Source organism: Malaya genurostris, chromosome 2 (genome assembly GCF_030247185.1).
Source record: "Malaya genurostris strain Urasoe2022 chromosome 2, Malgen_1.1, whole genome shotgun sequence".
Classification (NCBI taxonomy): domain Eukaryota; kingdom Metazoa; phylum Arthropoda; class Insecta; order Diptera; family Culicidae; genus Malaya; species Malaya genurostris.
Window position 1 is genome coordinate 226,866,540 of NC_080571.1, and position 22,310 is coordinate 226,888,849.

The 22,310-nt window shown below is 36.7% G+C and overlaps 1 protein-coding gene across 1 annotated transcript in view; it reads right to left on the reverse strand.

Annotated features, from left to right (window-relative positions):
* The window catches only part of LOC131427859 (UPF0430 protein CG31712), a 132,972-nt gene extending 118,735 nt beyond the window's left edge, over nucleotides 1–14,237 (reverse strand). The window contains exon 1 of the mRNA XM_058591413.1: nucleotides 14,114–14,237. Within this exon, the coding sequence (XP_058447396.1) occupies nucleotides 14,114–14,145 (32 nt within the window). The 5' untranslated portion in view covers nucleotides 14,146–14,237. The remainder of the gene's footprint in view (nucleotides 1–14,113) is intronic.
* Nucleotides 14,238–22,310: the final 8,073 nt, after the last annotated feature.

Here is a 22,310-nt window from a genome sequence, read left to right on the forward strand (position 1 = left end):
TGCATTAAAAGAACGGTTTGGCAGCTACTGATTTATGTCCACGTTTTTATTGATTCGAACCACTGTGCGACGTTATTCTAAAGTTTCTTTTTCGACACCATTTTTTTACAGTTAACGGTTTCAATCGAAAACGGCATTTGATTCAAAGAATCTAATTCCTTTAAGAACACTTTGATTTAATTTCTCTGTGGATTCGAACCCAAGTAGCAATCCGCAACTAGTTCGGATGCTACTAAGTCCAAAATATGTTGCAACAAAAGAACGAATATGTTTTTATGTTATAATGGTTAAAACAAGGTGACAGCAATGTTCTTTCATAAAATAACTGGTTACGAAATAGTGGAGTTATTTAGGTTTCAAATCACCACATCTTTTTGTCATATGGAATTAATTAAAAACTATAGGCTATCGTTACTTAACTGAAAATAAGTTTATTTAATTCCAATAGTAGCAACCCGTAACTAGTTCTGATTCCACTTAGCCCAACTATGTTGCAATATGAGCACGAACATGTTTTTTTATGTTATGCTGCTTAAAACAAGGTGACGGCAGTGTTTCTTTATAACATAAACATTGAACTAGCTATCATTTGTAAGTTATAGTTACTTGATTCTAACATATCTTTAATCACAGCTATGGTTTTAGCTACTAGTGGGAAAAAGGTTGCGAAACCATTATAAATACGTAAGCGTATACGTAAATCGTTACGGTGAATTGATGTAGCAATAACTTAGATATTATCAGATTAAAACATACAATTTCTGAATTGATTCAGATAGCTATCGGTAGGTTTTTTCAAAGTAATAATAACGGAAATGCAACCTAAAAAACTTTTATTGGCTTGAATATGGCGATCACACCATGGAGTCGCAAGAAGTGTGTAAAACATTAATAAAACCAGGATATTACTTTTTTCAAAACTACTTTTTGGCAAAAATAATTAAAGGCTGAATAGTTTTTTTTTTCTATTCACTATTATAAACTCGAAGAAAACAATATAGGGATTAACCATCTATTGTGATATTACAGGTTTTTTCGATGTTTATTGTTCATATCTTCATGAACAGATTTTGATTGAAGGCGCATAAAAAACAGTTAATTAAAATTTAATTCCGCTCGACAGTTTTGAAATCGTTGTGAAATTTGTACCTTGTGTCAAATTTGTAATTTCAAATACTATACTGCCTTTTTAATGTTGATAGAAAAACATTATCGATTCAATGTTTATAATGTCGATGGCGACAAAGTTTCAACTAGTTTACCTGAAAACAATTTATTTTCAAGTTAGGGAAAAATAAGTTATTTCAGTATGGCATTACAACGTAACGACAACTAATTTTTAGCCGACATAGAAACTAGCAGAAACTGCGCTTTTTGAGTAACGCAAGTGGTTAGATGTTAGAAACAATAACTCAAATTTCTGGTTGCAAACTAGCCTAGCCGGGGAAATTGTTTTACCAATTAAACTACCCTGCATATGAAAACACATGAAGAGATAGCCCAATTCATTTGAAGCAAACAAGCATGTTTCGCTGTACTTCGTCACCACAATTTTCACTTGCAATTTTATATTAACGGAAACAAATTCAACAGAACACATACGTTGTTACTAGAAATGCCTAGTGGCTAAGATATTTGTTCCACTAATGTGCATATCGATATGCCCCACTCTGACTCAAAATGAGTCTAAACAAGCCAATGAATATCTCTTTTCATTCTCAACAAGCCAAACCTTGTTTCCTTATTCGAGAAGGTTATACTGCACACTTAAGGGATCACTTGAGCTAGTTTGAAAAAAAAGACTGCTTTGTATGCATCTAAAATGGACCTGATTTAACCGATACTCAATAGTTTTCCGTAGTGGAAAATTTACGATTTCACAACGACATTCTCCACATCCGATCGTTTGAAACGTGCACACCACGTGAGAATGAACATCAGGCCAGATGAGCAGCATGCTAACTTGTCCTGCAGCTTTCAAAATGGACCATAAAAGGTGAAACGCGAGCTTATCCGCCTGTAAGCGGTACCGTCACTGTTTCGCTCATAATTTGAATATTTTATAGCGCCATCAAAACCGTCGGCTCACCTGATTCTGCCATCTGAATCCATCGTCAACTGGGCTTCTCATCATTAGAGAAAATAAAACGAAGAAATGTCGAAGCGGGCAGTTTCAAAGGCAACCAGCCGTTCAACAGATGATGTGTTGACGAAAGCGTGGCCCACGGAAAAAAGGCCCTCGGACTGGAGTGCTGCTATAAGCTACCAACTAAACACAAATTTAAGCAAATTAAGCATCACAAGCCGACTATCCGGCCGGCACTTTGCTGTCTTTGCGTTGGACGCTTCTCCGATTCACAGAAGGAAAGTACCGAATGGGGATCCCGGCGCATCAACGACGTGGCGCACGGCCGTGGAAGCTGATGGAAAGAAAGTGTCCAATTTTCATCGATCGGATTATCAGAATTAATTTGAAACTAAATAACTTAATTATAGCGACACCGTGTAAGCTCATTTGTAAATCGATTAATTTTAATTGGACCGATATGTGGTGTCTGGTTACCGACCAGTTCGGAACGCTATACAGAGAGACGCAGGAAAAAAAGGAAACTTTCCGGAGCAGAACGAAAGACACGGCAAGATTGGATGCCACCGAAAGACACGGTTTAGATCGTTGTTGCTTGATTAACACGGAAACGACAAATTTCTCACATTTTTCAGCTGATCGTTTAGCGGGAAACATTCATTCTGGTTACTTAAAACACATGTTTAGATTAGGTAAGATAAAGTGTTTGCTTAGTGGCAAACGAATGGAAACACAAATGATATATGATTAAACGGAATTCGAAAATTGAAAATTTGGATGATTAATGGCTGTATGGTCACATTTTCGTTTCTTTATGAAGCCTTAGTTTCACTGGATAGAAAATGGCACATTTCGTTATTGATAAATTTGAACAAACCTGATTAGATTTATGTGTTTGTAATTCAGGTTGTCATCAACCGATTTAGTTTTCAAAATCAACAATGTTGCGTAATAAATCGCAGACGTGAGTAACTTGCATTGAAATAGTTCTATTAATAGGTTCTTTTCAGGGACCAAAAATCGATGCTAGAAAGAGATGAGTACGATATTTGCTTCCATTCGGTAAACTGGTTGAGAAATGGTTAGCTTGTTTGTATTACTATAATCATGATGTTCGATTGAGTTTAAAAGATACAACTTGGTAGCATTTCGCTTTTACTTGTTGATGGAATAGGACGTTACTTAAATTCACAATGAAGCATAATCGTTATTCGGTAAAAGTTTTCGAATGATTATTTCCTGAATCAATCGACTGGCCCTCCGTATTCGAATGAAATGTTATTAACAGTATAAATCGTTGGAAAGAATCGATTGGTTGGTCCGTTTTAGGACCAAAAATTCGATCTCGAAGAGCTTATTACGATATTTTCTTTCACTAAAATAAGCACATAGTTAGTAAAATAATAAATAAAGAAGCGATTTGATTTTGGATCATAACAATGTTCGTTAAATCCACCCGATTTGATAGAAATATGTAGTGGTACTAATACTTGAAGAGCGTCCTCTCACTCAAACATGACATGTATTAGTTTAAATCAACTGACCGGTTCTTTTTAAGATCAACAAATCGAACATAGAGCTTTGATATTTTCTTTCAGTCAAATATACAAATCGGTAGTGGAATTGGAAGCGTGTTAGTTATATTCTTATTTAATTCAATCCGGTTATGTTTCTGGAATTACCCACTCGTCTTTGCTACGATTGTGAAATTTAGACTTTTACATGTTACAAAATGTTTACTTAAGTTTCCAGACATACTTTTCGCATGTTAAATCTTTATAAAGGTGATTTAGATTTGCACTGTAGAATGCATTATAAATTATTGGAATCCTCCAAAATAATTGAAAGAGAAAGTAAACAAAGCGGTTCTGTCATTTGCAGTTGCGACCTTTTAAACGTAAATTGAGACTTGAGTTCAAAAAGGCAATTACTGTATAGATGTGCTGAATACTACTCAAATGATCTCAAACCATGTTTTTCAGTTGCTATGTGGTATTTTATTTCAAACTCCAGGTTCATATTACTGTGTCTTTCGCTGTTTCGCTGACTCAAAAATCACTTCTGAAATTCGGGGCTCATAGTTCGGTGGATGCTTGTTTCACGAATAAAAATCTCAGAAGTGATTTTTTCACTCATTGAGTTTTCTTAGAAAAACTCTCAGAATTTTTCGGGAGTGATAATTTTTCAACACTGCAGCTCTCAATTGATATGAGCAATTCCATGCGGAGTCAGTTGGCTATTGACACGATCCCCCTCGATTTGTATGAAACTTTGCATATGAGCAGAATTATGGCACGACCCCCTTGGATATGCATGAGACTTTCAAATGTGATTGCTATAGCAAATGAAGTATTTTTCACTGGTCTAGAGATTTTTTTTATTCAAGACTTATTTTTGATAAGGGCGTATGTGTTTTCAGCAACATTATTTTTAAACAATTATAACTAGGAACGTATAGCTTCTATAAAAGATTTCTAAGAAGAAGTTGTAGGAAATCAAAATAAACACTGAAAAAATAATCTTCCGATTTTCAAAAAATCCAAAATTAAATAAAATATCACAGGTTCAACAAGGGAGTAACCACCGTATTGAAAAAATAACTGCTTTCAGGTAACCGGTCCACGTATCAAAAATTTGGTTATCGCGGTCTTCTTGTTCTCCTCTGGTAGTTTAACTATGATGTAAAGGATTACCTACACCCAATTATAAAAGCACATTTTTGCATCAACAAAGTATAGTCTTCATCAACAAACTATAGTATAGTATTGTATGAATGAACAATTTGCTTCCAAAACTTGGATCATCTCGAAAGATAAAACATTTTTTCGAGATGGAATTCAAAAATTGCCTAAGAGGTAGGAAAAAGTAGTAACTAACGATGAACTATACTTCAATTAATCTTTAAATTTATTTTTATTTTGAAATAAATGCATTTTTGACCCAACAAACACACACCGAATTAATTTATACTCCCAATAATTTTCTGATTTTCCGAAAATTATAAATTCGTTCTTCAAGATGCTGTTCAAAGTCATCATTGGAACAATGATCAAGCCAAAATTCATCTATTTGTAATCTATATATATAAAAATGGATGTAAGTTTGTGTTTGTAACGCCATAACTTCGGAACTACTGAACGGATTGCCACCAAACTTGGCACAGGTTCTTCTAGAATTTCAGAGATGGTTTTGGGTTTATATTTATAGGGGAGGGAGCGTAGCAAGTGTCATTAACAAGAGGGGTCATGAAAAAATGCATATAAGTTGACAAAAATCGATACGTTTTGAAAACCATAGAAACATTTTTCATACCTTAGATATGACTTTTAGGGGGGGGGGTGGATGTAGCAAGTGCCTTCAAAAAGGGGGGTGTAATATTCAAAACGGCATAATTCTGAAACTACTGAACGGATTGTCACCAAACTTGGCACAGATACTTCATGGTCTTCTGAAATGGTGATAAGGGTACTTCAATGGGGGAGGGAGCGTTTCAAGGTCGTAGTAGATAGTATTGCTGTTGTCAATGCAACGCGATTTTCTTCAAATAATTTCAAAGGATCTGGTTTCATTTTGGCAGGAAATTATAAGAACTGAGAAAAAAATATCTGCCCATGAACGAGAGTGTATTTAAGTCTCTGCATAACTACGGAACAACTAAACGAATCGCCACCAAGTTTGGCACATGTACCAAAGGCGGTAATCGATATTTTTTGAAAAGCACACATACTTTCTACACTACTCAGGGTAATCAAGGAGGAGATCTGTAGTAACTGCACTGACAAAAAGGAAGTTAATTCAAAATCGATTATAAGGTTATTTTGAGGATGAAAGAGAGGAGTAAGTGCCCCGAACATGGAAAGTCTAAGGAAAAATTGACCGGGTTTTACGAAAAATTGGTACTTCTTTACGAGTACAGTATGTTTCTAGCAACTAAGTGAGGTTCACAAAAATATTCACAAGAGGGAGGGGGAATAACTATTCTAAACATTGGTCTGAATTAAGAAAACTGTAGACTCAAGGTGATGGAAATAAAATTACAACAACATTTGTATTAACTGAATCATTATTTTAATGGTTTTCCTCCCAGGTGTACGACTAAAATGGTTAAAGCCTTGGTAAAATAAATTATATAAAAACGTTATTCTATAGTACGAATATAGTTATGTGTTGAACAGCCTTTCGTTATAAAATAATCATTATAAGATGGAAAATTTTGAGCAATTACGTGAAAATAATGATACCATAAAGAGGAGCAAGTGTTTATAGCCATGGAAGCCAAAGGTATTGTAGATCGAATGTGACGAGGAAGCACGGAAGTACGTTACAAGCACATACACATATGAAACCCGGAGGTTACTAAGAATGGTATTTATAGAGAGAAAGATGTTTTAAATGTTTCTAACAAAAGGATTCAAATATAAAACTGACCCAATTTGTCGAGAATACCATGTAAATTATGATTATTGTGAGATCTGAGATGGGACACTGATTATTCGCAATCTGAACATGAACGGAATATTGTTCAATCGGATTGCCGTCTAAGTTATGTTTCATTACAGTCAGAGTATCAATGGGAACGACAATTTCTAGATTTTTTTCTGCTTTGGCTTAACGAAACATTTCCGACCAACGCCGGGTAATTCAGCTAGTATATTACAAAGAATCAGGCAAGATTAGAAGTTTGAGTTTCGTTATAATGTCAGATGTCTTGAAGCATGACACAATTGCTGTGCAAGTTATTATTTTTGAATTGATAACGTTTTTTAAACAACGAAGGAACAAGAACGGGGAAACTTCTCAATATAAAAATAACCCCCTGCTATGGAAGCTGGTTCCTGAAACTGACGCATTTTGTTTTGGTGGCGTTGTTGTCAACAATATGTTAAGCTACGTTCATACCATACAATCAAACCATACTGGTTTCAATAGTTAATTTCTTCTAACCCAATATAAATATAACTCTAGTCTAGTATTCTCTATAAAACAAGTAATTTGACCTCTTTTTGAAAAAGAAAAAGAAATTGTGGTTCATTATAGTTTGATTATATTCCATCGAAATCGTTTTCTTATGTTGGTGCAACCGCATGAAGAAAAATGTGAACGTGTGAACTCTGCTTAAACACAGCATTTGACAGCAAACGTGACCAAAGAACCAAAATTTTCGGCTTCAAGCCTGTTGTATGCAGACGACAATCGTGCCAATGGGTGTTAAAAATAAAGAAAATTTCGCGAGCCTCTTTAAATTTAAAATAAAATACAACATTCATACGGAATGGCATATCTTCGCAAACTCGCACAATAAGGAACCATGTGATGCAATTGGTGGAACATTGAAGAGAATGCCAACAAGAGCTAAGGAGTGTATCGATAATAAGCTATCCACATATATTTGTGTTGTACGCATGTATTTGTGATGGTTTTTAATGCTTAGACTACAGCATGATGTGCGTTTGGCTGTCAGCTTTCGTTTGTTTACTTGTTTGTGCGGTTGAAATTCTGCGTTTTCAAAATGTCGCGTATTGAAAAGGAAGTGAAAATTAAGGATTTGGACACATGGCTAAATGAGAAGGGTATTACTATGCGAAAATAGACGAAGCGGTTTGGAATTCATCATGCCAGTGTTAAAACCATCATTAATTAGTTTGGGGAACATTATTCTTTGGATGTGCTACCAGGAAGAGGCAGAAAATCCGGTTCTTTCAACCCGAAACTGGACCAGAAAGTGGTATCTCTAATCATGAAGAACAAATCAATGTCAATACGTGATTTGGTAAAAAAAGCAGGAACTAGTATCGGAATAATCGGTATCAAGAGACGAAATCACCTGAAGACCTACAAGAAGCAGAAAATCTCGAAACAAAGTGTAGAACAGGAAAAGCGAGCAGCAACAAGGGCCTGGAAATTGTATTCGCGTCTTTTGCAGTGTCCGGATGCATGCGTTTTGATGGACGATGAGACTTATGTAAAAGAGGACTCAAAAACCCTTCCAGGTCCACAATACTTTCCTGTCGTCGTTGGGGAGGATTTAAGCTATGCGGGCAGGTCGATTCAAGTGGAAAAATTCGGTCGAAAGGTACTGGTATGGCAAGCAATATGTTCCTGTGGTTTGAAGTCAACCATTTTTTACACTATCGGAACTACTAAAACAGAAATCTATCGATCTGAGTGTCTCTAGAAGAGATTCCTGCACGGAACCACCCGCGATCCCATTTCAACCAGAATATTAGTTGATTTTCTGAATTCGATTGGTTAAAATTTGGTACAACTAATCGATTGTTGTTTTAACTAAACTGTCATTTTTGTTTTTCGATTAGCAGAAACGATGGTTGAAACAACTAATTTAACTGTTTGAAAAAAAATGCTGTCAATTAGTGAGGACACATACCTTTCAATTTCAACAAATATTTTAGTTGAAAGAACTGGTGTTGTAATTGGAACAAAATTCTGTTAGTTGAAAAATAAATCGGTTTTATTTGTTTTAGACATGAGTATTGAAAGTGAAAAAAATGAGTATTGAAAGATGATGCCTTCAAACGGTTAAACTAAAGTTATGCACTGATAATTTTAGTCAATTTATATGAGCTTAGGTGCATCAACCGAAATTTTGCGACGGCAATTCAAACGCGCCATTCAACCGCAGCGCGTTCTGTGTGTTTGAAACCCTTCGCTCCTGTTACTTTTATAAATTAAATTCATGTCAAAAAGCGTTTTATTACTAATCCATGAACATCATCATCGGTATCAAACAGCTGGAAGTAAAACAGTCTGCTGAAAATAAATCAATGATCGAATTTGAAGCATAAAATTTTTACGCATACCTGAAAGATTACGAGATGATCATTCATTAACATTTTCTAATTTGTCTCCAAACCTTTTTCATCTTAAACAAGGTTAACTTTATCACAACACCGCTGTTAGATAAACACTTGTTATCATAAATTTCTCAAATCGAATGAACACAATTTCACCAAACGCTTTTACCATCGATGTTGTTTTCATTGACATTTTGAAGCGACGCGAACAGATTTCAACTAGAAATGTTGTTGATTTTGCATTGCGATTATTGTTTTGCTTTCAACTGTCTCCGGTATTTGACAGCATTCAAAACAACATATTTTTCAACTACTTGAATATATGCAAATCAAAAACCATTTTGGTTGAATCAAAAAGAAATTAGTTAATTCAACTATCGCAAAAATCAAAAACTGTGATATCGCAATTTTATGATCGAAGGGTTCTCCGTGTGCCTTTATATAAGAAGTATAGTACACATCCACTGTTTTGGCCGGATTTAGCGTCGGCTCACTATGCAAAAGCCACTCTCAATTGGCTTGCGGAAAAGGGTATAAATTTCGTTGAGAAAAATATCAATCACCAAATTGCCCTCAGCTTCGACCCATCGAACGTAACTGGGCAATCGTGAAGAGGGTCTTCAAGAAGACTGGTAAGGCAGCTGGGAGCATGCAGGACTTCAAAAAAAAATTGGGCTCATGCGTCAAAAAAATGCGATGCAACACTTGTCTGGAACTTGATGAAGAGCGTTCGATCAAAAGTTCGAAAATTCGTGAAGGAATAACTTAAATTTCATCCGGTTTTAATTATGCTCAAGTTTAACCTCGTACAATAAAGGGTCAATTTTTAGTTTGAATAAAATATAGGTTTTTATCATAATTTGAATGAAAAATTTGTGGATAGCTTATTTTCGATACACTCCTTAGCTTTGTTACATGTCACAAGCGGTATATGACGATGGTGCTGTTGAATGGAAAGATATTGATCAACAAACAAAAATGGTGTCAGGACACCCAAAAATATCATTGCTTCATTCCAATAACAGAAAAAAAGATCTACTAAAGCTTAAAGGTTCGTTAAAGTTTAAAATCGAACTATACAGTCAATATACATATATAATGAGCATCGGTTCCGATAATAAATAATAAAGTTGGTTTGCAAAACGACAATTGACTTATTATTTTTCATAAATTATATCACCAATATTGTACTTTGCAACTTAAGTGCAGTACGCTTATAGAAAACCACACATAATTTATGCAAAATGTGTTTTTTATTGATTTTGTTTTCAAAATATCTCAAAAACAACTGTTCCAATTGTTTTGATGACAAAGGATAATTTATTCAAAATTACATAGGAATTTCAAAATAATTAAAAGGGCGTATTCGCATTAAATATCTTTTTTCTCCCAACTTTTTCATTGAGCGTAGCTTGAAGAATAATATTTGATTGCTCGGACACATTTATTCCTATGAAAACAAAAAAAAAATTTCGAAAATCATCAAAAAGTTTTGTTAACGTTTTCCGTGGTATGATATGAAAAAAATCTTACGATGTAATAACTAAGAATTGAAAAAAATACTACCTGTCTACAACTTCTTCTTAGACAAACTATTCGTAGCTAATGATTTTGAGTCATAATTGATTAAAAATAATGTTGCTTAAAACACATACGCCCTTTTCAAAAATTAGTCTGGAGTGAAAAAAATCTGTAGACTAGTAAAAAATACTTTTTTTGTCATACCGATCACACATGCAAAGTTTCATGTAAATCGAATGGTGTCGTACCAGAATTTTGCCATTTATAGACGATTTATCGCAAAATTGCTCATATGATTTTTAACTGAAATTTCATATTTCTTTTATTGTTTAGTCAATCTTTGAAGAACTACTATCAGGTGTACAACTTTGCTTCCGCCGTTTTTACCAAAATTAAAAGCTTTATTGCGAAAAAGTGCTTACAGATGTATTATTCAAAGTATTGTCCGTCGCTAGCGACAACTTTCTCCCATCTTTCCGGCGATTTTCGGATCCCGGCTCGAGAAAAGGAGTCCTCTTTTGACGCTATCCATGAAGCAATCCATTTTTCCAACTCTTCGAAGGATGGAAAATGTTGATCTGCCAGGCCGTGTGCCATCGAACGGATTAGGTGGAAGTCAGAAGGGGCGACATCTGGGGAATACGGCGTATAAGGCAAGACTTCCCATTTCAGCGTTTCCAGGTACTTTTTGACCACTTTTGCGACGTGAGGCCAAGCATTGTCGTGTTGGAGAATGACTTTGTCATGTCGCTCCGACTAAGGCGCATCAGTTGCGTTAGGTAGCGATCCCCTGTGATGGTTTCACCCGGTTTTAAGAGCTCGCCGTAAATCACACCGAACTGATCCCACCAAATACAAATCATAACCTTGGCGCCGTGAATATTCGGTTTTGCCTTAGACGAAGTAGCTTGCCCGGGCTTTCCCCATGATTATCTGCGTTTAGGATTATCGTATCGAACCCACTTTTCATCACCGGTTACGATTCGATGTAAAAACCCCTTACGATTTTGTCTTTGAAGCAGTTGCTCACATACAAATAGACGGCGCTCGATGTCCCTCGGTTTCAACTCGTACGGCACCCAGTTTCCTTCTTTCTGAATCATGCTCAGGGCCTTGAGATGTTTTGAAATGGATTGCTGACTCACTCTCATCGATTCGGCAAGCTCTTCTTGGGTTTGGCACGAATCTTCATCAAGTAATGTTTCTAGTTGTTCATCTTTTAAGGTTTTTTCTCTTTCACCACCATGTTTGTTTTCGACATCAAAATCGCCATTTTTAAAACGTTGAAACTACTCCCGACACGATCTTTTACTCAGAGCAGCATAAATTCTGAGAGCATTCGATGCGCTTCAGCTGCATTTTTCTCGAATTGTAACAGAAAAGTAAAACTTCCCGCAAATGGCGAGAACTGGGCACATAAACAGACATTTTCGTGCGTGAATAATACGAAAACAAAAACAACTGTCACTGAAACGGCGATGACAATTCGTTAGGCACTGTACACACTCACTTTAAAGGCACTATCATCGATGTATTTTGACCAGCCTCAGCCGGTACAGACACCTATCGGAAAACGACGGAAGCATAGTTGTACAGATATTTTCATACAAACGCATCAACATATCAATATCTACCTATTTATTTATTTATTAAAATGTTCAAGTATTCTGCTGCGTGAGAGATCTAAATCAAATCCTGATGATAGTCGGTTTAACAATCACTGAGATTCAAAATCTTTGTGATGAATTTTTATATTAAATTGAATTCTATTGGCTATTAAAGCGTTTTAATGTGAAAGTAAGGTACTAATACCGATTCAAATCGGTTTCTTAAACAGTAGACCAAGTAGTCAATTGGCGACACGTTTTAGATAGTAGAAACTTAACCGAATTAGTTTGAGCACAACACGACTGAAAGTTTTGTGAATTTAATTTCACTTCAAAATGAATGGGAACAGTCTCAAGTGTTGTCATTCGTAGAAACTGCAACCGTTAATTTTACATAGTTGCCCTTACAGTTTACATCATCCACTTGCACCTTTAATTTGAACTAACCTAAGAGACCCATAGAAACCCCGTAAAGGAATGGCTGCGGTAAAGTAAATATCATGCTCACATTATTGACAACTTAATCATAATAATAACATAAATGGTACGAAAGAGAGAAATTCCGCTAAGACGCGAGCTCGGTTTCGAATGAAAACGCCGAACACCAACACTGACACTGAGTTTCTGACCGTTCGGGATTGTGGTACAGTAGAACCTGAAGAGCGGCGGCTTTGCGCTCCAAAAGGCTCGAAAAGATAGTTCCGTAGTATGACCGATTGCCTGCATATTATTACAATTTTGATATGACTTTGTGCCTACTCACGATCGCCACGATTTATCTAAGCTGCCATGGGACTGACGGGCAAAGCGGCACCACATTTGATGACTTGGGCAATAGGACGAATGATTTAGATAATTTGCGCCCTGGAACCCAGAGCGACTGATGCTTATCATCATCACGACAGGTCCACCACCACGTTCGATGTCGATTATGCTTGATGGTTGTTGATTCAGAAGATTGGAATGTGGAGCGTCGATTTTGGAGAATGTTTTTATTTTGATTGTATCGTTTTTACTCCACGAAATGCGTATCGGCAAGAACATTCCAAACATCTGTTTTCTCCACTTCCTTAACAAGTTTCACATCGCAATGCCCGCGGGAACGTGGAAAGAAATTCATACACGGTTGTTCAAAAGGTTCGAAGAGCATGTTGTAAAGTTTTCGTCGCCAGGCATCGTTAACGTCAAACTTTTGCACTTTTGCCCGGTCTGTGACAACCGAGACGACGAAGATGCTGTGCCTTCTAGCGTCGAAACTTTTGTTGTGTACACCTAACTAACGTGGCGTAATGCATCCTGTATTCGCACGCGCTCGTGTGTATCGTTTGAAGTTCCCAGCGACTTTCGTGGGACAGCCGCGAGTCGTCGTTGTTACGTGCCAGACTCCTACAGGCATTCTCAAGACGGGCGATAAAGTTTTGATACTGGATGCTGCTGCTGCTGCTGCTGCTGCTGTCGTCATCAATTTGTCGTACACAAGCTTTTTGCACTTACCGCCGCTGTGCCGGAATATGTCTGCTGTGCGGAGATGACTTCCAGTTGTTACTTCAACAATCAAAAGGCTACGATGGGAGGTTCATCAACAGAGAATATTTACCGAACGAAATTGCCTTTTGGCCTCCAGGGCGGATGTACGTCTGCGTGTGCACAACAGGATGAGTTTACTTACACGTCTAGGAGAAAAAAGTGGGTGTTTATGGTCCAGGATTTTAGAATTGCTTTCGTTTGCCGTGTTGTGAGGCAATTGGAGATTTATTCGAATTTTCTTGTCAATAATTTTCGGGATGCGCAGACTGTTTGAATTAACTAAAAATCCTTATTCGTAATTGAAACTTCTTATCTTAGACTTAATTTTTTGTGTGATGCTATCATGCTATGCTATCAATTGTTTCAAATTATTCCCATGATACGTTTAACTCAAGTGGTATTTTTTACTAGGCTACAAGCCATTCGGTAAAATTACAGCGATTGAACTGTACGTTGAGTGTAGTGTAATAACGTTAATTGCAAAAATTGGTGGCGGATAAGGAATTCCAATAAAGTTACATTGCTTTGTCATGTTATAATCCAAACTTCCCATTACTTACTTTGCGTTTCCAATATGCCGACAACTCTTCATTGCATTATCCACTTTCCGCCATTATTTTCAACTTAAAAAATTCACTTCTAATCTAAACTTTTCTAGCGGTTTGCAACACAGAACGGTACTAACTAGGTGAAGAATTCTTTGAGTCTAACTTGAGCTAAAATGAGTATCATTTGTCACGCAGGCGTCACACGCTGCACTGTATGCACTTTAGTCTAGAATTAGAAGTTGCTTGTACTGTTTCTGATTCGATTGTCTACCTACACACACACACACACGTCTCCGCCGGTTTATGTTTTTTTATTTTATACTTCATTTCTAATTTTAGGAGTGCAAATTCTAGCACTTGACTTTTATTCAATGTTTTTGAGTGCACTTGATGAACAATACTATCAGCAATATTCTCACAGCTGATTTTGCTTCAAGCCGTTTAATCATTTGCGTTACTAAAATTGTAGAATACCAGAACTTTATTCCCATGCTAGCTCATGATGCATGGTCGTGAAACTACAGTACTTAAAAATATTTCAGAATGCACCAACCTTATGTTGAATAAAACGGAGGAATACTTTTTTTTTCTTCACTCAACGAGTGATCTCGTTGTCTCATTTTAGAACTGTGAAAAATCGAGTATTCAGCTCGCAATAGAAAAATAAGCGGAATGGATTTCCTAGCTATACAACTAATTCGACAGACGGCCCGGAGTGTTTACAAAACTACTCTCCGATCGTCTGAGCGAAGTGGTTCGAAAAGTGTTTGCACAAATGTCTCTAGTCTCAACGAGGCTAGCAGATTAAATGAGTAACATTCGAAATCTAAGGACGTTCATGTCGGTTTCTTAAGAACTTCAAATGGTGAGTACTTGCCAGTATAGAGCCATCACCGACAGCTGTTAATGAGATTTTTTCGGGTAGCTACGATTCTTAGGCACTTGCTCGAAGAATTGTGACAATTGAATCGGTCAAATGGGCAGTTGAGAGTTTTGCTCCGTACAAGTCACCTGGATTGGATAAAGTTTTCCCAGTGTTACTGCAAAAAGGGTATGAATATTTCCAACAGTTTTTGAAGAAAATTCTTGCTTTCGGTTTTGCAAATTTTTGTACCCGTACCCGACCCGTACCCGCCTAAAATAAAAAGGACATAACTGGATGTCGTGAATACGAAAACAACTGGCATGTTCCTTAACACTTCCGAATATCAATTAGTTGATCAATTGTATTAATTATGCAAGCATTCCCCTTCACTACTAGAATTTGAAACGATGTACCTAACAAAATTAAGTGTTATTAAATAACCATTAAAGATCTTTATAATAAAAATTCATTTACATACATTTTATTCTCTCAACGTTGGCAACACTTTTATACACATTCTGTTTTGACGCATATCGTACGTTTAGTTTTTGTTTGGCGTCTATACAAAGAAGTTGAAAAATTTTCGTGTGGCGATTTTTATTATGGATGAAAATTTAGAACAACGTGCGTGCATCAACTTTTGTGTTGCAAATGGATTTAAGTGTTCCGAAACGTTGAAAATGTTAGAAAAGGCCTTTGGTGAATAGTGTCTAGGAAAAACACAGGCATACGAGTGGTATAAACGCTTCAAAGGTGGTCGTACAAGCTTGGATCATGATGAGATCCCTGGCCACCCAACAACATCTGTTACTGAAGAAAACATTGAATCGGCGAAGCAAATCGTGTTGCAAAATCGTTCTGTACCGATTAGAGAGATCGCTGTGTTGTTGGGCATCTCTTATGGATCATCCGAACACATTTTAACTGATGTTTTGGGTTTAAAACGCGTCGCTTCTCGGTTGGTGCCAAAAAAGCTGAATTTCATACAAAAACAGCTTCGTGTTAATGTGGCCAAAGAGATGATTTCCAACGCAGATAGTGACCCCACATTCATCGAATGCATCATAACTGGTGATGAGGTGTGGATCTATGAATATGACGTCGAAACCGCACAACAATCGACCGGATGGCGCTTCAAAGACGAGCCGAAACCATCGATTATAAAAATCGCCACACGAAAATTTTTCAACTTCTTTGTACAGACGAAAAAACAAAAACTAATCGTACGATATGCGTCAAAATTTGACAGAATGTGTATAAAAGTGTTTCCAACGTTGAGATAATAAAAGTTTACCTGGACAAGGGCGGGAATTTTAAAATGAAAATTCCGGTTCTTTTTTTATCATAAGGTATATCGCTGGGGCAGCACATATTTTGTTCTCTTCCTCAGAAATGGTGCTGAAATGGATCAAATCAGACAGGTTTTGCCTTTCTCATATGGAAATGCTATACAATCACTGAAAAACCCGACTTTTGAACCGAGGCCCGGTGGGCCGATTGTCATCTACCATTCGACTCAGCTCGACGAACTGAGCAAATTTCTCTCTCTGTGTGTGTGTGTGTGTGTGTGTGTGTGTGTGTGTGTGTGACAAATATTGTCACTCACTTTTCTCTGAGATGGCTGAACCGATTTTCACAAACTTAAATTCAAATGAAAGGTCTCACGGTCCCATACAAAGTTTCTAAATTTCATTTGGATACGACTTCCGGTTCCGGAATTACAGGGTGATATGCACCAAAAATGTGAAAATAATGTCACTCACATTTCTCGAAGATGACTGAACCGATTTTCACCAACTTAAATTTAAATGAAAGATCTTATGGTCCTATACAAAGTCCCTGAATTTCATTTGGATCCAACTTCCGGTTCCGGAATTACAGGGTGATATGCACCAAAAATGTGAAAATAATGCATTAAAAATGTGAAAACAATGTCACTCACTTTTCACGAAGATAGAAGTTCTTAAGATGCCTTAAGAATATCCCAATTTTCATTCGGATCAAACCGCTGGTTCCGGAGATAGGGTGCTCAACATAAGAATGTCAATTTCAAGAATACTTTGTTCATAAGCTACCTCTTTATATTAGCTAGTGATTTTCTCTAGTTTGCAGACCATGAGATTCTGTAACCAAATAACCGCTAATTCGCTGTTCTCTTCGTTCGACTTTGCGAGATCGACTCTCTCACTGAAAACTTTGAGCACTCGAATAACAACAACCAAAACAAGTAGTACACCGGACGGCGTAGTCCGGAAGTTTGAAAGATACAAAAAACATCATTTGACATATGAAATTAGAACATTCGAAACTCACTTCACTGTTCCACGTAAAACATTATTACGCGCAATAGCTTCAAATTCGCACTAATTTTGAATAAATACACTTTCTACTAAGAGTTTACGTCATTTTTACGTATCGGTTTAGAAATTTATATATGAATATATCGTAACACATGCGAAAAACATCAAAACAATTTGCAAGCAGTTTCAACAAGACTGTCATTTTTAGTTTTTTAATGGATTGTTTTGCTTTGACACTTCTCATGAGTTTTTGGCTAATAAACTTGTTAATAAAACCAATTTCATTTTTGTTGTTCTTTGTGCTTCAGCAATGATGGTGATAGAAAAATAGTAACGAATTTTCTGATTTTAATAACAAAATTAGTTGTCAATGAGAATTTCGTATTGGATTGAAATATTGATGGTTTGTGTTCATGATATTCGCCAACTGAACACATTCTCCAAAAATAAGAGTTTTTTTCAGCAAAGTAAATTCTCAATTTTAACTAATTTCATAGTTATTTGGGAAATTTTGTTGTTAAAATCAACTAATTAAAAAAACAGTAATACGAATTAGGCGCAGAGCTAATTTCGGTCGTTCCATGTAAAGATCTAAATTCTAAAAAAATACTTCTGATTCGATCGGAAATGATTGATGTAGAAAAATGTTTTTAATCAGCAAAAGTTCCCGGAGGGGCGAGTAAGTTAGCGAAATTATTAAATTTACCTAAAATGAGCATTGAAAGATGATGCCTTCAAACGGTTGAACTTAAGTTATGCACTGATAATTTTAGTCAATTTATATGAGCTTAGGTGCATCAACCGAAATTTTGCGACGGCAATTCAAACGCGCCATTCAACCGCAGCGCGTTCTGTGTGTTTGAAACCCTTCGCTCCTGTTACTTTTATAAATTAAATTCATGTCAAAAAGCGTTTTATTGCTAATGCATGAACATCATCATCGGTATCAAACAGCTGGAAGTAAAACAGTCTGCTGGAAGTAAATCAATGATCGAATTTGAAGATTAAAATTTTTTCGCATACCTGAAAGTTTACGAGATGATCATTCATTAACATTTTCTAATTTGTCACCAAATCTTTTTCATCTTAAACAAGGTTAACTTTATCACAACACCGCTGTTAGACAAACACTTGTTATGGAATCATAAAATTCTCAAATCGAACGAACACAATTTCACCAAACGCTTTAATCATCGATGTTGTTTTCATTGACATTTTGAAGCGACGCGAACAGATTTCAATTAAAAAAGTTGTTGATTTTGCATTGCGATTATTGTTTTGCTTTCAACTGTCTCCGACATTTGACAGCACTGAATACAACATATTTTTCAACTACTTGAATATATGCAAATCAAAAACCATATTGGTTGAATCAAAAAGAAATTAATTAAATCAACTCTCGCAAAAATCAAAAACTGCGATATCGCAATTTTATGATCGAAGTGTTCTCCGTGTAACGTAATGGAGAAAACATGAGTCGTTTTTGAATTTTCAATAATATTTCAGATTATTGATGAGTTGACAGAATGAGAGTTGACTGGATTTCTTCTAACTTCGAAACATTTTGAACCGTTAAAATGCTGTGCAATCCTATAGCAAAAAGGTTTAACTTATGGTATTCAAGTTCAAGTTGAATTGCTAAACTATAGTAGCCAATATCAGTTCGATATTTATAATAAACAGTTGAAAAATGTTCAACTTAGTATAACTGAATCCCGGCATACTCATCAGTCGGTAGATTATTTTCTTATAATTTCCACACCCGTCATAGCTACTACTACTAACTGGTGCTTCGTTTTTCATCAAAACAAATTATATCGGATTAAAATGAATCGTGCTGAAAAGCAATCCGCGTGGCACCGGTACGATATTTATATTATTAAATCGTAATTATTTCCCCGCTCAAAATCACGAAAGCACAACAACCGCAATGAAACCAGCATCGCTACGGCCAAAATAAGGCATCCCGTAGTAACAACAACAGCAAAGTATAATAAAAAACACAAGAAGATTGTGGCTTCCCAATTTTACTTCAAAACGGGCTGAGTGGTTGAATAGCTATGATTTTCGGCGAATTCATTTCACCACACTCCCACTGCCAAATGCACAATTCAATTCATCCAATCTATTTATTTACGTGGTGCAATTATAAATTTTGTCAATCGGAATTCTCAATCCCCTGGCGGTTTCGCTTTGAGGATTTGGCGTTGTTTTTCTCTACTTGCTAGGTTACGGTGTTCTGGTGGTTGCGGTAGTCTACGTAACCGGTGCGCACGATCGATGGCTGTCAAGCCGATTCCGGGCGAGTAATTAAATGGGAATTAAATTCGTTTGAAGAGGAATTACATGAAATCCCCAATTGATAACGATAACACCCACCCCACAAATGCTACTACGAAGCAAAGGAGAAATGAAGAGTAGTGTTTTTTTACGCAGTGCTTTCAGATTTCAGTTATCTTGTTTTCGACATATTATTCATAAAATAACACAGATAACATAAGTCAACTGTCATCAGATGTATCTAACATCTAGACAAAAGATTTTTTTGTAACATACAATCTTTGAATTCCTAGCAAAAGGTTCGTCTGTAGTGATAACTTTTCAAGTCTTACCAAAACTTCGCAGTGAACTCGTGAATACGCAGCTTTAAACGTCAGTTCCCGGCAGGCAACAATAACAAAATAAACAATATTTATCCAAAAACCAGATCTTAACCAACGATCTGAACATGTAATAATGAACTACGTACTTAAATAGCGTACTTAAATAAAGCCATTAGCAACTCTGTTCAAGTTTAGAGATTTACTGGCCATTCCCTGACAACGCTCATGCTCCGTTATCAACAATTTGTGGTGTAAGAAGTCTTAGTTCAGTATAGAGAGTCGTTTTTTAATTTGAGTTCTGGGAACTGTAGAAATACTTTACGTTTGTGCATCCTCACTTTACATGACGGATTCATATTTTAACGCTTATCACTCCATACTTCACATTTCAAAAAATCCGAAAAAAAAGTTAACTCTTATCCATTTTCTGCCAAATAATGCTAAATTTCACTCACCATGAAAAATCTATGTCCGGATGTGGTAAAGCTGATCTTGAACATCAATCAATCCGACTGGCTTGTTTCGAAATTGTCCAGTTACCATACCGGAACCGGTAACAGCGAGTCAATTTGATAGGCTCTAATTATGGGGTTCTTATTCACTGTCTAAAAAAGTTTTCCCATACTGAGATGCAATGAATATGCGGGTAGATTTTTTTTTCGTCTCAAGCTACAGCTTCCTATACTGTAAAATAACAATTCATCAGGTGTTAAATTAACACATCTAAATTTAATGATCACTTGCCGGGCGGTGACGCCACGGTAATTCGAGCAACTTCTTTTGGTTCGTAAATCTATCTGGACACATTCCTTCAGTCTGTTCCTCAGACAGGTTCCTTTTCGGGTGCAAGAAACATTCGACGCCACTAATCGATCGACGGGTGGGGCGTGGAGCACAAACGTTCTCAACTTAAACGACACAAACTTTCAACGGTGTGTGACCAATGAATGTTAATTGGGATTTGTTAGGCGGTACTCCGAACGAGATCATTTCCGCTGCAGCATGAGTCACGATTGCGGATGACGTGGAGCGACTTCAGAATCGATCCATCCGAGAGGTTTAGGTTTTGAATTGGCTTTGGTAAGGTCGATGACGGGTTGCATTCTATTACCAATTTAGTGGATGCTGACCCATTGAGTGCCAAATAAAGATATCCGATGTAATTGATATAGGCTCTTTTTTTATTGATTCGTTTGTTTCGGATCCAGCTGTGTTCCAAGACTAATTTAAAATTGAATATCCAGTTTTTTCGTCAACAATCCAAAATGATGGAGATCAAGTTAGCAAGTGTAAAAATGTTAGTTTAACACTTACTGCTACTACAGGGTCCGGTAATTGAACTATTACTTCAACATTCCTTATTACGTTGCACACGAAACTGTACTACACGATCCCCGTCGCTTCGTTTACATTGCGTCATGGCTGTTTGTTGATTTTTGTAATCGAGTTCTCTCAGGACGGAAGAATCTCGAACAGAAACGTTATGCTGTGGTCTTCATGTTCCAAGTTAGAAAACAGCAGATGAACACAGTTTGTGAGCATTCCGATTTATGCGGGTGCAAAAATTTTGTGCCAAGTACAGTTAGAAGATACCTGGGGCCGTCGAGCTACTGTGGTAACGCTTGTCGTGATGGAGATCGTCAGGAAGCATCCGAATAGAAATCCTGAACGCAGAGCTACTAAATTGGCAATTTCCTGGGCTCATTTCGAGCTCGGAGCGGCCAACGCGGCCTGGAGTTTTTCGGAGGCCAAAGTATGCTCTAGAGATTTTATTTTATGTTTAATGATAAAAAAATTGTTTGAGATCAGCGAATAGCCAGTAGTCGCTGGGAGCCAGACCTGGACCATACGGTAGATGAGGAAGCAATTCGAAGTGTAATTCGTTCAATTCATCCATCGTTGTCATCGATTTTCCTATGATATCCCGATCAACAAGGGAGAACAAAATTGTATCTGGGGTTGTTTCGTTTTTTCTATCTAAATTAGTCATAATCTTGTCCTCGTTAATAGTTAAAATAACGAAAATTATAACTCAATTTAACCTAGGTGATAACAAAATTGTTACAAACCTTGATATGTAAATATCAATATTACAGGGTCCGGCACTCGAAGTGTAACCAACTTCAGACCGCTCGCGCAGCTGACGCACGGGCATCAGTTCTCTAGAAATTTGCTAAATGACAGTTCGGAGTTGTATTGTTTACAAGCGCAAGAAAGCATTTTGCCAAAAGTGAACGCGAAAAAAAAATCTTGACTTGAGAGAGCGAAGGAGTTGCTTCGTTTGGCCGAAAGCGGTCAATTTCCGAACATTGTATTTTCTGACGAAAAAATTTTTCCAATTGAGCAATTCGTAAACTCTCAAAACGATATGGTTTACTTGACCGACCGTTCATACGAGAATTTGAGTCATCGATTGGCCACCAGGAGGCAACACCCGCAAC